This window comes from Epinephelus lanceolatus, chromosome 4 (genome assembly GCF_041903045.1).
Source record: "Epinephelus lanceolatus isolate andai-2023 chromosome 4, ASM4190304v1, whole genome shotgun sequence".
Taxonomy (NCBI): domain Eukaryota; kingdom Metazoa; phylum Chordata; class Actinopteri; order Perciformes; family Serranidae; genus Epinephelus; species Epinephelus lanceolatus.
The window spans coordinates 23,389,494-23,406,089 of NC_135737.1; the positions used below are offsets into that span (position 1 = coordinate 23,389,494).

Below are 16,596 nucleotides of genomic sequence, written 5' to 3' on the forward strand. Positions count from 1 at the left end.
TTATTTACAGATTATGAAATATCCAGAGTAAATGAAAAACAAATACAAGTAACAGAAATGCTGCCCACCTCTTTCATTTTGCATGGAGGCTCCTTGGTGCTTGGTTGCTTCCTGCCAACATGGCGGCACGACTGGCAATTCCAGCGGCCTCTCTCAGTGGAAATACAGTGCTTTCGAGTGTTAGTGGATTGAATGGAGTGATTGAGCAGTGTGTGGATGTTAAGTGTATGTTTGTGCGACGGTATGAGCATCAGCTTCTGCTGGACATTAACAACAGAGTCTGTGGCTGTGACAAACGCTTGCTGAGTGTACTGGGCGAGCTCGGCTTGCTTCGCCACAGGAGCCACAGGCACACCCCGGGAGCACAGCCGAGGGCAAGGCACCGTAAGCAGTGTGACAGGACACGGAAGTGGGGCAAGCGCGGCGGGGTCCGGGCTCGGCTAGCTGCTGTTCCACACAAGCCAGCCATACCCACACTTTTGTTGTCAAACGTCCGATCCCTCGACAATAAGATGGCCTTAATCAGACTGTGGAAAGCCTCCCAACGAGATGTGAGAGACTGCTGTATTACTGTTTTCACCAAAACCTGGCTGAATCACAACATCACAGACGCTGCAGTACAGCTGGAGGGGCTAATGCTACACCGAGCAGACCGATCAGCTGCGCTAACCGCCAAGCGGAGAGGAGGCAGCCTGGCTGTTTACATCAATAGGTTGTGGTGTCAGGACTCTGTCACGGTTTCCACTCACTGCTCTCAACTGCTCGGCTGTCTTCATAATGGCCGTCTATGTACCACCGAGAGCAAACATGGAGAAAGCTATGTCGGAGCTCTACAACAACATCAGTGAGAAGCAGCAGGAGCACCCAGACGCTTTCTTCATAGCAACTGGAACCAGGCAAGTCTCACATCTGTTCTGCCTAAATTCTACCAACATGTGAATGTTGCTACCAGAGGGAACAACACTCATTTGGCTTATACAAACATTAAAAACTCATACAAAGCAGAGCCCCTCCCCCACATTGGTAACTCAGACCACATAACTGTCAGACTCACACCAGCATACAGACCCAGAGTGAAGCGGGACAGGCCAGTGGTCAATCAGGTTAGAAGGTGGCCACAGGAAGCAACAGCAGCACTACAGGACTGTTTTGACACCACACACTGGGACATCTTAAGAGAGGCAGCAACACATGATGGGAAGACAGATTTACAGGAATACACAGACACTGTCATCAGCTACATCAACAAGTGTATTGAGGATGTAACAGAAGTCAGAACCATCAAGAGGCATGCTAATCAGAAACCATGGCTGACAGGGGAAGTGCGCTCACTGCTCAGAGCACGGGACGAGGCATTCAGAGCTGGGGACTCTGCAGCATATGCACTCGCAAGCAGCAATCTGGCCAGGGAAATTAAAGGGGCAAAAAGGCAGTACGCACAAAGACTGGACAGCCACTTCACTGATGCTAAGGACTCACGTCGTTTGTGGCAGGGATTTCATTACATCACTGACATGACATCACTGATTTCCGCCCTGTAGCCCTCACACCTATAGTGATGAAGTCTTTTGAACGCCTGGTTATGCAGCACATTAAAAACTGTCTCCCTGCTGACCTGGACCCTCTAAAATTTGCTTACAGAACCAACAGATCCACAGAAGATGCAATTTCCACCATGCACCACCTCACACTGTCTCACCTTGAGCAGAAAAACACCTACGCCAGGCTCTTGTTCATAGATTTTAGCAGTGCCTTCAACACCATCATCCCACAGCAACTGGTGGAAAAGTTGCAGCTGCTAAAGATGGACAACGGCATCTGCAACTGGATCTACAACTTCCTGACTCAGCGACAGCAGACAGTCAGGGTGGGCAGCCGCACATCAAAGACCATCACAGTGAGCACAGGCTCTCCGCAAGGCTGCGTCCTGAGCTCTCTGCTCTTCAGCCTGCTCACCTACGACTGCACTGCTAAATTCTGCAGCAACCACATCCTGAAGTTCGCAGATGACACAACAGTGGTGGGCCTCATTAAGGACAACAATGAGTCTGCATACAGGGAAGAAGTGAAACAGCTGAGTGCATGGTGCAGATCCCATAACCTCTTCCTCAATGTGGACAAGACCAGTGAGGTTATTATAGACTTCAGGAGGGCCGGCAAACAGGATCATGCACCACTACACATCGACAGGGCTGCCGTGAAGAAGGTCAGCAGTGAAGTACTTGGGGGTTCACATTGATGATGACCTCACTTCAACCACGAACACCACAGCAGTCATCAAAAAAGCTCAGCAGCGGCTCCACTCCCTTCACAGACTCAGGAAAACAGGCCTCCCCACCACACACCTCACCACCTTCTACAGGGGCACCGTGGAAAGCATCCTGACATATGGCTTCCCCTCCTGGTTCGGGTGCTGCAGCGCGCAGGAAAAAAAACAGCTCAACAGACTGGTCAAGACAGCCAGCAAAATCACTGGTGCCCCACTCCCCTGCCTGATGGAGCTATACCAGCAGTGCTGCATCAGCAGAGCCACCTCCATCATCATGGACCCACTCCACCCCTCCCACCACATCTTCTCCCTTTTGCCATCAGGGAGAAGGTACAGAAGCATCAGCTGCAAAACCAGCAGGAAGCTGAAAAGCTTCTTTCCACAGGCCATTAGACTTATCAATGGACTGCTCTGCATCCCCACATACACACCCACACACACTCTTATCCTTGACAGCTAGTCACCTGCCAAGTCAAGAGACTGAATGCACTACCTGCACTTTGAAAGAATGGACTACTTCTTTTAACTAGATACAATTTATACACATTGTTTTTATTTATATTCATTGTTTTATTATGCTATATTTTATTATGATTTTATTGATGTTTTTATTTTTGGACTGTTGTCACTGACTGAGAACCATAATTTCGTTCTCTTGTGTATGAAAATGCACAGTGAAAATGACAATAAAAACCTTGAATCTTGAATCTATAAAGTTAAGGTGACAACATTGTGTACCTGAGAATCTCAGAGGAAAAATAATAGCTCAAAAAATAAAAAACACTCCTACCTACATTTTATTGAGGTTCAGTTCCATATTGACATATTTAATTAAGAAAGTACTTTGTAATTTCCATCACAATTAAAGTGGCTCTATGCAGACTTCAGAGCATATGACTTGTCAGGACGGCTAGCAGCTAGCAGTGCTAACTCCATAAACGGAACTAGACATCATCAACATTGCTGACAGAGCTAACAGTCTTAACCCAAGCACTATGCTTCCACTATGACGCTATCCTGATAGTAGCACTAACTATAATATGTGCGCAGTGCAAAGCAGCAGCAGTGAACAGGCCACTGGGATACACAAATACACTAATATGCACACAAGGACTGGCTTTCCTCAACAAACCACAGAGAGGCTCTAATTAAAACACAAACAGAGGTAGCGTGACTTCGTTTTCTGCTCAGGATGCCAATACTTCACTATGTCTTGCCAAAGTAAATGGTGGCATGCTATATTATAGCATGAATATTGCATATAGAACCTTTTATAATTTATGACCTTGTGACTTGTATTGGTTACATATACACTGAACAAAAATATAAACGCAACACTTTTGTTTTTGCTCCCATTTTTCATGAGCTGAACTCAAAAATCTAAAACATTTTCTATATACACAAAAGACCATTTCCCTCAAATATTGTTCACAAATCTGTCTAAATCTGTGTTAGTGAGCACTTCTCTTTGGTCAAGATAATCCATCCCACCTCACAGGTGTGGCATATCAAAATGCTGATTAGACAGCATGAATATTGCACAGGTGTGCCTTAGGCTGGCCACAATAAAAGGCCACTCTGAAATGTTCAGTTTTGCTTTATTGGGGGGGTCTGGGGGGGTCAGAAAACCAGTCAGTATCTGGTGTGACCACCATTTGCCTCACGCAATGCAACACATCTCCTTCGCATAGAGTTGATCAGGTTGTTGATTGTGGCCTGTGGAATGTTGGTCCACTCCTCTTCAATGGCTGTGCGAAGTTGCTGGATATTGGCAGGAACTGGAACACACTGTCGTATACGCCAATCCAGAGCATCCCAAAGATGCTCAATGGGTGACATGTCCAGTGAGTATGCTGGCCACGCGAGAACTGGGATGTTTTCAGCTTCCAGGAATTGTGTACAGATCCTTGTAACATGGGGCCGTGCATTATCATGCTGCAACATGAGGTGATGGTCGTGGATGAATGGCACAACAATGGGCCTCAGGATCTCGTCACGGTATCTCTGTGCATTCAAAATACCATCAATAAAATGCACCTGTGTTCGCTGTCCATAACATACACCTGCCCATACCATAACCCCACCACCACCACGGGCCCCTCGATCCACAACATTGACATCAGCAAACCGCTCACCCACACGACGCCACACACGCTATCTGCCATCTGCCCTGAACAGTGAAAACCGGGATTCATCCGTGAAGAGAACATCTCTCTCCAACGTGCCAGACGCCATCGAATGTGAGCATTTGCCCACTCAAGTCGGTTACGACGACGAACTGCAGTCAGGTCGAGACCCCGATGAGGACGACAAGCATGCAGATGAGCTTCCCTGAGACGGTTACTGACAGTTTGTGCAGAAATTCTTTGGTTATGCAAACCGATTGTTGCAGCAGCTGTCCGGGTGGCTGGTGTCAGACGATCTTGGAGGTGAACATGCTGGATGTGGAGTTCCTGGGCTGGTGTGGTTACACGTGGTCTGCGGTTTTGAGGCCGGTTGGATGTACTGCCAAATTGTCTGAAACGCCTTTGGAGACGGCTTATGGTAGAGAAATGAACATTCAATTCACGGGCAACAGCTCTGGTGGACATTCCTGCAGTCAGCATGCCAAATGCACGCTCCCTCAAAACTTGCGACATCTGTGGCATTGTGCTGTGTGATAAAACTGAACATTTTAGAGTGGCCTTTTATTGTGGCCAGTCTAAGGCACACCTGTGCAATAATCATGCTGTCTAATCAGCATCTTGACATGCCACACCTGTGAGGTGGGATGGATTATCTTGGAAAAGGAGAAGTGCTCACTAACACAGATTTAGACAGATTTGTCAACAATATTTGAGGGAAATGGTCTTTTGTGTGTATAGAAAATGTTTTAGGTCTTTGAGTTCAGCTAATGAAAAATGGGAGCAAAAACAAAAGTGTTGCGTTTATATTTTTGTTCAGTGTATATGCCACAATCCCTCCCTTCGCCCTCCATGGCTGTGACCAAGAATGAATGGGGTGAAAACAAGTTGACTGCAATATTGCCAGGGATTTATCATTTTCCTATAAACGATGAAATTGGAGAAATTTTAAATACACGCAAATTAAATAAATTTTTTTCACAGTGGCGCTTTAACCTTGATATGCTTTTCAAAGATTGTGCATGCCTTTATGTGGTGTACTTCAGAATTAGGTGTCAGTATATGTTTAGCATATTTGATGCAATGATTTTTGATATAATGATACTGATTTTTTGTGTTTGGTTAATAACGGCATGCTTTTGAAATCAGATTACAAGGCTATAATTTCAAAAATTGACATGTCACCTTTTAATCTTTAGTTTTGTCGAGCATTAAATGTCACTACACCTGTATTGTTGGAAGGAGAGCGTCCAGTCTGAAAATTGTGTTTCTGTTCTTGTCGATGATGTTTTTCTTTTGGATTCATAAGACTGTGCTGAGCTAAGTGCTAAGCAATTGGAATTAGTCAGCACCTCTAGGTCTGAGGCCATGGCTTGCTGCTGAAAGATGGTGGATTACTCCCCCTTGGTTAGAATTTATGGCCCCAAATGAAAGAGTACTTGGGGACTTGTTCACGAGTGAGGGTAAAATGGAGCGTGGGATAGAAAGGTGGATTGGTGCAGCATGATAGGGGCATTGCAATATTGTGGTCAAAAGGGAGCTGGTCTCACTCTTCGAGACTGGGTGAAGAACTCGGACATTTAGAGCGAGCTAAAAGTCAAGCCAATGCTTTCTTTGTATGTTTTTCAGGCATGTCCAACTGGTAGGAGACCCTGGGGAAGACCCGGAACAGACTGGAGTGAGTACACATCTCATCTAACCTGGAAACACAGAAAAGGTTGTTGAAAAAGAGACGCATGGACAGCCTTCCTTCACCTGATGCCACCATGACATAGCACACAGTTAAAGAAAAGGGGAAAAAAAAGTTAATGGTTAAAGTGAAGTACAGTTAAGTTGCAGTTTGCCTTTACCCAGAGGGATGCCAAATTTTTTTTGTTTTTTTATACATATAAATTGAAAAAAAGTAAATAAATATATAGCTCAAACCATAGAGGTTTATGTCATTCTTTATCAAGCTGTGTTTACAGCTGTTATCTCTAATACTTATGTCAAAATTTTAATGGCATGTTCTATAATGATATTTTAAGTTTTCAAAACGATTTTGGTACCCCCTTCCCCATCATATCCTTTTTTGTATTCTTCTCAGGTTTCAATAAGATAATATAACATTTTGGAAAGAATATACAAATGAGCAGTCCAAAACTGGAGGCCAGAATAGCAAATATCTCCACAGCAACACTGAACTTCCCAGGAGAGCTGACATATGCTGGAATAAAAGTGATCCATACTGCACAGAATATCAGCATGCTAAAAGTGATAAATTTGGCTTCATTGAATTTATCAGGCAGTTTCCGAGCCAGAAAAGCAAGAATAAAACATAACATGGCCAGAAGTCCAATGTACCCAAGAACAGCCCAAAAGCCTACAGCTGAACCCAGAGTGCACTCTAAGATGATTCTGTCCTTAAATTGTTTAAAGTTCTTAAATGGAAAAGGAGGTGAAATTGTTAACCAGAGGATACATATGATAACTTGTACAACAGTGAAAGCCAGAACACTGAGCCTCTGCTGTGCAGGCCCAAACCATTTCATCACATTACTACCAGGACGTGTTGCCCTGAAGGCCATTAACACCACTATAGTTTTCCCCAGAACACACGAGATACAGAGAACAAAGGTGATCCCAAATGCTGTGTGTCGCAGCATGCAGGACCACTCAGAGGGCCGGCCGATGAAGGTCAGAGAACACAGGAAACACAGAGTCAAGGAGAAGAGCAGCAGGAAGCTCAGCTCAGAGTTGTTGGCTCTGACAATAGGAGTTTTCCTGTATGTGAAGAAAATGAATGCCACAACAGCAGTGATGCATGTTCCCAGCAAGGACGCTGCAGTGAGCAGTGCTCCCATAATCTCTTCATATGATAGAAACTCTTTCTCCTTCTTTACACAGGCATCTCTTCTCTCATTTGACCAGAACTCAGGGTGGCATCGCACACAGGTGATAGAATCTGAGAAATGATTTTAAAGAAGGTGTTAGACTTTATCAGTACATATGTTGTTCTTATCTCTATATTGCTTATTTTCCGTGTATACAAGCATACAGCACATAATTACCGCATAATAAATGGATAGCCATATGATGGTTTTATTTTGGTTTTATTTACTCTTTTCTGTTTTTTTAAATAACTAGGCATTGTAATGTTTTATTTCAAAAATCAAGTTTCAGTCCATATGCAAACACGTTATCATCCACTCTCATTAATTGCAGTTTTAGAAAGAGAGATGTCAAAACCTCAGAAGATGAGACCAAATCTGCCTGCTCACTATGAGGAGGTGGGAAAAAAGGGTTTTTGCTAATTTGAGTGAGTTGACCTTAAATTACCTTTTTTAAATATACATATTTTTTTTTTTTTTTTTTTCTTATGACAAAATAATACTACACCTGTAATGTTGCTTATTTCTCCCTCTGCACATCTGAAGCAGTCATAGCAGCATACAGGCTTTCCTTTCTGGAGAACCCTGTGAGTTCCTGGATGACACTTTTCACTGCAAACTGACACAGGCACCTACATTAACAAAATTGTTATGAGAAAATATCTGGCATTCACTTTGAAAAGGTACTGTCTTTTTAGGTTTTGTTATGGTTGTTTGATGCATCTTAAACAAGCATTATGATACGAAATCATGTAACATATCCAATTATTAACTTTTAAAATAGACTACAGTATATAAATATTACAATAGCTTACCTGTTGTGAGTTGTTTGCCCAAATTAGAGACTTATTTTGCAGATTCAGCTGTTTGTCTGCAGGTAAAGATGCATCATAAAAACCAACTGTGACAAAGTCCACAATGCCATTTTCTGTTGGCTGCCAGTTTATAATTTCATACTTTGCTGCTGGGTCTCCATTCTCATTAAAGTAAACTTCCTCTCCTTCCTTTGTTTTGAAATGAATCCTTTTTATGTGTTGTAAAATCTAAAAAGATATGAATCAGTGTAGATCATTATCTGGCCCCATCTTGTAGGCCTGGTGGAGATACACCATGATAGACTGGTGATTTATTTATGAACTCACCGAATATGGATTGAGCTGCACCTTCATGTTACATGTTTTATTACAACTAAGAATACTATGTAGTGCATGGGCCACAGCATACACTCCTTTATAGACATTGTTAAAGATAGGCATGGGCGACATATCAGTGAAGCTGTTCTGCACTCCAGTCAGATCTTCATGTCCAGTACATTCTCTCTGATTCTCTGTGGATGACTTTGACTGCTTGAATTTACAGCTGAATAATGTCTCCCAAAACTCTGTAAACACTTCATTACTGGATGAATTGAGTGGCTTTACATCCAACATGAACTCTCTCATGCCACTGACATGTGCTTTGGGGATGGACAGGCCTATGGCACCATCCAGAATGTGATGCTTATCTATGGCTGCAGTTTGGGGATCAAAGATCCAGCTTTCACTCCCAACCCACTGGTACCCAGTCAAGTTGTGGTGAGACATCTCATGTATTAGCATGACAATATCGGGGAGGGCGAGGAAAGTGACAATCACCTTGGAAGTGGAAGCTCTGATAATGTCAATTATCTTTTGTATTTTGTCTGGTGGATCTGTTCTAAAGAAAGACACAGAGTACTCCAGACAGATGCCCAGCTGCTGGGCTGTTTCTGTAAATGTGACCATGCCATTGTTCCCATAATCATCATTTGTTCTAATAGCTCCAACCCAAGTCCAACCAAAGTGCTTGACCAACTGTGCCAGGGCTCTGCTCTGGTAGGCGTCGCTGGGTATTGTCCTGAGGAAGGATGGGTACTTGGTTTTATCACTGAGACAAGCACAGGTGGCAAAGGGGCTGATCTAGAAGGAAAAAGAAATATCCTGAGATACAAATTTGATATATAAAACATTTACACAGCACACTACAATGTGGTAACACTCTTTATTACTCATCATTGATAAATGGTAAATTTATTGTTAATAAATTTCAGTTAATAGTTATTTTACTGTGAACAAACAATGAAATATTAAATAATAATATTGAAATACTATTGGCATTTCCATAAATACTTTTTTAACACTTTATCGGACACATTATAACATTTCACATACTGTCTTGCCTATCTGAAAATGTTGATCAACTTATTTGTAAACCTTAAAGACATTGTTTGTAAAAGATTATAACATAAGACCAGATATTTGTAAAATTTTGTAAATGGTTAATAATTGTTTTTAAACTATCTATAAATATTATACTTTTTGTAGATGCCCTACACAATATTTATTAACCATTAAACAAAGTGTTAAAATCATCAGCTGCAACTATATAAGAAGCATCCACATAAACAGTTAACAAAGCCAATCAAATAGCATTACCAATGTGTTGCAAATATGTGTTCAATCAATATAATGGTTTTTAAAACAATTTCTTGAAATAAAGTCTGAAGAAAAACTGAATACGGTGTACAAAATGTTCTAATATGTGCAACAGTTAACTGTTAAATTAACATAAATATTGCATTATTAATAATTAGTAAACAATATTCAATCATCAATTCATTGTTAACATTAAAATGACTATTAACTAAAGGTAATCTCATTAATTCATTTTGACAAATCTTACTCACCACTGGGATATAAAAGCTTCTGATTACAGTAGCTATAGCCATGGAAGGAGAGGAAGAGGTCTCTCCAATAATGGCCTGCACTTGGGCTGATCTGGTACAAGGTGCTTCCGAGGGTGCAGATAACACCTCATTACCATTAGCCAAAGCCAGTGTAACCCTCACAGCTCTGGACATGGAGCGACAGGAATCATATATCTTATAGCCCAGAGAGATGCCAGGCAGCAGGTCTGTCCTGTTATTAATCTCCACTATGGCAAAGCGCATAGCCTGGGCATACTGGAAAGCTCTAAAATTCAAACTAGATGTTGACAGATAGAAATATTGAAATTGCAAACAATTTATTCTTGGAATACAACAGTAGCACAGGAAATCAAAGCCTCTGATGTTTTTAATACATACAAGAGGCAATATTTCTTATTTTAATACTCAATTTAATAACCTGTTATATATCATTTTTATTAGTAGTAGTGAGTATTTGTACCGTTTGTGTCTTACGAACTTCCACATATATATTCAAAATCAACATAGATTTCTACAGTATAATTTACCTGGTGCATTGCAGTGGCAGTGGCTTGTGCATGTAGTTGTCCTGCCTGATTTTCCATCTGCTGCGGAAAGAGAAGATACCCCCTAAGAAAATGTCTCCATCATTAGATAGCTGGGGGTAATCGGGATCCCCTCGACGTCTGCACACCAGATCCTCAGCCTGAGAGACAGACACCACCAGCAACAGCTGTAAGAGTGCCCAACACTTCTCTGGCCACCTCTGCATGGACAACATATTGTCTAAGAGAGTTTAACCACTGGATGGCATCACATGTAACTGAATATAAATAAGAAGTGGACAGCCGTATTTATATATTATGGAGCAGCCTTTATAAAAAATAAAAAAATAAAATAAAAAATAAGAGTAGTGATGATTTATCTCTGAGGACCAACAAGGTGGGGCAAGAAGAAGGTGTCCAAACAACGAACAGTTTTCAGCCATAGCCCTTTCTAACTTTACTGTATATCTTATTGGATAAGAATATTCAGTTGTGCTCTCAATAATGTGTTGCCTTTTTTAATAATAATCCTTTAACATTGTGGAATTGCATTTACACTTGAATTGATAATTGTAATTTTAAAAATTGAAAAATAATGCAGGCTAAAGGTGATGAAAAATTTTGAAAATAAGACTCATTAGGCAAACTGAAATGCCCCACAACAGTACAGTGTTGTTAACATTACATTAACTGATGTTTTTTGTTATCTTTGCCAGAGTGAGTGTGGTGTGTGGGTTAAAGTGTGGTTTAAAAACTGACATCCATATAAATGTTTGGTCTTATTTTGAACTGGAGCATCTGCAGATTATTTTGATATCTGATATGTTACAATCGACTAAAGTCAGGCAGGATACCATATGGATAAGTCTTTTTTTTGTCATTCTTGACACCATCTTTACTGTCTGGCACTGCACTCAGTGTTTGCAGTGAGATTACATATATGGGCCATATTACCGCAAATGACCTGTCTGATGACAAGGATATCTTTAGGCAGTGTCGGAAGCTGTACGCCCAAGCGAATATGCTGTGTCGTAAGTTCAGCATGTGCTCTGTATCTGTGACGATCTCACTCTTTAGAGCGTATTGTACACCTTTGTGTACTGCCTACCTGTGGTGTCGTTATAAACAAGGCAGCATTAGAAAACTCACAGTGGCTTATAATGACAGCACGAGGCTGCTGCTGAGAGCTTCAAGAAGCTCAAGTGCAAGCCATATGTTTGTTAGTGTTGGGGTACCTACCTGCTCTGCTGTTGTACGTAACCTGATGTATGGATTTATGTGTAGGGCATCTGAGTCAGAAAACGACTTAATTGCTGTTTTGGCTAACCCTGTACGCATTTCTGTCAGATTTTCTTCCAGACTGTGGAACCACTGGTGAACATGTCTGTATGTTAGACATTGAACATTGTGGAAGGCTTTGTATTTTGTGTATCTTGTGTGTTATTTTTTTTCTTATTTTACTGCGCTGTTTTTTTTTACTGTGTTTTTTTTTTTTAATTGTGATATGGATACCCCTGGGCCTGAAATAAAGAATTAATTGTAAGGGAGCAGGGAGGGACCAGGTCCACTGAGCGCTACTGCACTGTGCTCCGGTCACCACAGCTACGATCTGGTTTTGTTCTATCCACCACATGGTGCTTTGACCCAAAGTAAGTGAATAGGCTATGTAGTTAAACAGTTTTGTTTTTGTTTATTTTAGATCTGTTTATTGTTGTTTTTCCCGACTTAGTTGTACCGTAGGCTCCAGACAAATTTAATGCTGTTAAAAGTTCAGTCATGAATGACATGGAACAAAGATTTGTGGCTGTGTTTTAAAAATGCATTCATCCTCATAATTACATTGTATCTATATTTTACATACAGTGAACTTAGTCTGCTCTGGGCAACACACCACAGTTTCATCAAAAATAAATTAGTTACATATTTATATTAGCTTTTTAGACTCTTCTGGAACGTGCTCCACCACATCTGCTGGAATCATCAATCGTCTAGAGTGGCAATGATCAGCCTTGATCTGCATCTGAGTGCACTTTTCTAGTTTTGTTTTATTTTGTTTTTAGGGCCTCTTAGGGGCAGTGAAAGAAGTGTTCCATACATAATTATCACCTTATAAACCTCTTGGGTTTGTCTCAGGCTGTGCTCAGCTGAGAAGGATTACTGCTGACCCGAACTGGGGCTATCGCTGGGCAGTGGAAGGAGCACTTTAAAGAGGACATGAAACAACGGAACAGACACCAGCATAGGAGATGTGTGCATTATTCAGACATACTGACGAAATAAAAAGTCGGAAAAGTCAGCCTACTTTAGAGAAAATCCACTTTTTAAATGCATTTACGATATATTTTGGGCCGTGCTCAGCGCCATCTTTATTTTACGTCACTGCCTACGTCATCGAAATGGTTGGTTGGTTTCACGACACTGTGTCTGTAGACGGAGGAAGACGAAGAAGCAGTAGTTTAGGAAATTTACCAAGTGAAAAGATGTCAGAGGATGAAGCCGAAAGATATATTGATCTATCATCAAACCCAGTGGCCTATGCTTTTGAGCCAGTGACGAGGAGGAGGGTGGAAAGTCACAATTTTGCGGAGGAGGCGGCAGCTGCTCCGGACAAGGATGGCAGCCAGGAGAGGGACGGCAACACTGCATGGTGCATGTGCCAAAATTACTGTCCGAAACTAAAAATGAACCACAACCCATATAAACATCCGGGCCTGAGAGTTTTCACCTAAAACTCATGTTATCCCACTCCATACAGTCATCGGTCATCACAGCTGATGCAAACCGCTAAAGAAACACTACTTACCGTGACTCCACGTTTTCCAAAGCAGTCAGTCAGGAATCCAAACTTAATAAAATCCCCATACATCAACTCCAATCCCGTTATCTTCCTCACCGTCATCCTGTTTATTCCTCTTGCCATGCATGCGCTAAAGTTTTTTCTAGCTAGCTTTTCCTTCACATGGCTCGGCTGCCGAAAAGCCGTCACACACGTCTAGTGGCAAATAAAAAAATAAATATACATGTACATATATATGTCAGAGCCATCACGACACAACGTAAGGCACAGTAATTTACTTTTTCAACCGAAAGTGTTGACCGTCCATCCAGCAACCCACTTGAGGCCTCACTTGATGTTGTGTTTACCACCGGGCCGGGATTGGCTCACAACAAAATTAGCATTTTTGATTGACCGATGTTAGCGCTATCCGCTCGCTACTGCTAATGTATAGTTATGACCAACATTACCATAACACCATAACACTAAATAGTCAACAAGAATAGTCACGGTGGCAGGCCTAATAATATATTGATGCATTTGGCAGTTATTCAGCATTTCATTCTAGTCTAGCTTTTACCTTTTACTGAACATACATTGTAGATATTTATGCAAATAGCACTGGAACTTTGTATTGGTCCTGAACTGCAGTGACACACAACAGACACTTCATGACAGATACTATCAGTCTCTAAAAACTAGTACTAGTAACTATTACCTACTACAGCACCTAGTAAAAACACATTGTACATTAGTGCAAATCAGGAGGACATTGCTAATTTAGTGAGGTGCATGCTTCTCCATGGACATTAGAAATAACTGTACATTGATACTTTTGATAGTCACAAAAGAATAATAACTAGTAGAACTGTAGAAAATAAGATAAGTCAGTAAGGAAAAGAACTGGTGACATTATGACATATGATTCTGGCTGCTACATTCTGTACCCGGGCTCCTACAAGAAATGTGATATTAACATTAGAATTTTGTTAATTTTGTTTTGTGTCCCTCAGAAGCAAAGCAAACATCCCCAGTGTTTACACACATTAATCTTATGATAATAAAACACCAAATAATTATATTGATTCAACAAACACTACAGCCAGAACTGGTATGGACATTTACCCAAAACCAATTTCACCCAACCATCACTGAAACAAAACAGAGGATACATTGGATAGTTTTCTATGCATGGTTATCGAAAGAATAACAACACAACAAAAAGTGTTTAGAGTATATGAATCTTTAATAAATCAGTAGTCAGGATGTAAGTACAAAGTCTTTCATGTTAAGGCTGATAACATCATTTGGGTACCTAAAAAGTGTACATTTGTGTTAACAGGTTAGGCAGGCATGCATGCAACTGGTGGCCAGCAGCAAATTCCCAGAGGCTGACATCAGTGAGGAGATAGAGCAGGTGACAGGCAGTGTGCACACCCTAACAGTCAGTGTTGGCACCCAGACCGATCCATTTCAACAGGATACAGAAGAGGGAGACAATAAGCAGTACATTTGCACAGGCACTTTGACAGATGACATATTTACCAACCAGGTCATAAACAATGACCACTCATACTGTACATCTGTGGAAGGCCAGGCCACACAAGCTGGAATCGGGACCCGGTTCTTCCTTCCCAAATGGCCCCTGGCCCAGAGGGTAAACTGTCTGTAGGCAGTCAATCTAAAGAGACTGATGGAAAAGAAATGTATTGGTTAGATTTGTCTCAATTTTTTAAGATCATAAACAAGTTGTTTGTTGTCAGGAAAGATATAACAGAGCGTCTTTTTTCTTTTATATGTGTCCACTTGTTAGAGTGTGAGAGTGGAAATCCATTTGGTAATTTATGTTAACTTGAGCCTTGCTTCATATCCACTTCTATGAATTATTCTATATCACCTACAAAGTACAAAATATTGAATCATTCCTTTCAGATTCCAGAATATACGTCAACTGCGTATTGCTCATCTCACTCAAAAGTTATTGAGGATGAACCCGTTTGAATGTCTGACATCAAACTGTCTGCGTCACGGTGTTTTGACAGTGGTTTCCCAAACGTTGGTTTCATAACGTGCTGCACAACACGATGTAAACAAACTATGTACAGAAAGCATTCATGTGGCATTATATTGTTACGTCAGGCCTCTCAGACATGTTCCGCATCTAACTGGCTCGTTCACCAGTAGCAATATGTAACATAGTCAGCTATGTAAACCGGCGAACTAACGTTAGGTACCAGCATTGATAGCTATTAGCTGTTAGCGTCAACTAGCTAACGCTAAGGGTTAGCTAGCAATTAGTACCGGAGAAACGACATAAACAAAGACGTTTCAGTCAGACAACAACTGTATGTAAACAAACAGCACGTGGAAACATTGCTCATATTCCTGGCCAACACCATAGTGCATGCATTTGTTTTCTTTACTGCATACGGTTACTGAGTCATTCGCCCGCGGTTACAGCTAGCTTGACTTACCTGCTGTTGATGGGACGCTGCAGCGTCTCAGCTCTGACATCCCTCAGTGAAAGCATCGCTACCTCCAACACGTCCACCTCCCGGCACAGGATGCTGAATGAGCGCACCATGGTGATGCAGGGGTGGTCATGGAAAAGATGGTCCAGACCAGCCTCCTGGCAGCAAATGGACTCTGGCACAGTGGGCATCGCCACACTGACACCACGTAATGTTGCCGACACGCCCTTGACCCCAAATCACCGGCTCAACCACTTCTTCCTCCCTTACCACTGCTCGATTCCCACGCCTTATAGGCTCATATGTGTAGGCAATGGGGCTTGTCACAGACTCAACAGGCCTATCCAGTTCGTCTTCCTCCATTGTCAAAAAGTGTGGTGCTCAACCCGGTTCAGAAATGCTCCACTGTCTTCACTTCACTGCGATCGCTAGCTTGACAACCACTCCGGTGACGTCATGTCCGGCGACACAACAGACATGGCGCCGCCCTTTGTTTAAACAGCTGAACTTAAATGACAGGATTTTGAGATTCCTTTCATTTTCAGTGTTTAAACTAAAATTATCTTTTTAGGGTGAGAGACCCTCTTTAAATTATGATAACTATGTTTAGTGTTTCATGTCCTCTTTAAGGAACTCCTAACTCCGGCGGTCACATCTACTGTGCAGGAGACAGAGCCTGAAGACTGGGGGTACTCTAGCCCATATCCCTGGCAGAGGTTGCTGAGGTAGTCAAAAAGCTCCCCAGTGTCAAGGTGCTAGGTGTGGATGAGATTTGCCCTTAGATGCTAAAGGCTCTTGTAACCATTGCATGACACTGATTAACCAGATATGAAGGTAA

General features: G+C 41.8%; 1 protein-coding gene across 1 annotated transcript; it reads right to left on the bottom strand.

Annotated features, from left to right (window-relative positions):
* Positions 1–6,422: 6,422 nt before the first annotated feature.
* Positions 6,423–10,834, bottom strand: LOC117260033 (extracellular calcium-sensing receptor-like). The gene is made up of 6 exons (XM_033631900.2): positions 10,515–10,834; positions 9,967–10,264; positions 8,405–9,199; positions 8,078–8,305; positions 7,771–7,894; positions 6,423–7,336 (listed from the first exon to the last, which is right to left on the bottom strand). Exons 1-6 carry the CDS (start codon positions 10,745–10,747, stop codon positions 6,423–6,425), a joined length of 2,592 nt encoding a protein of 863 aa, XP_033487791.2. The 5' UTR covers positions 10,748–10,834.
* Between the last annotated feature and the right edge of the window lie 5,762 nt (positions 10,835–16,596).

Bases quoted from the DNA above. Each gene is read 5' to 3' on its own strand.
- LOC117260033 (XM_033631900.2), bottom strand. From the start codon at position 10,747: ATGTTGTCCATGCAGAGGTGGCCAGAGAAGTGTTGGGCACTCTTACAG. The intron at 9,200-9,966 runs GTGAGTAAGATT...TTTTCCTTCTAG, and splicing joins GAAGCTTTTATATCCCAGTG to ATCAGCCCCTTTGCCACCTG. The intron at 8,306-8,404 runs GTGAGTTCATAA...ATATCTTTTTAG, and splicing joins TGCAGCTCAATCCATATTCG to ATTTTACAACACATAAAAAG.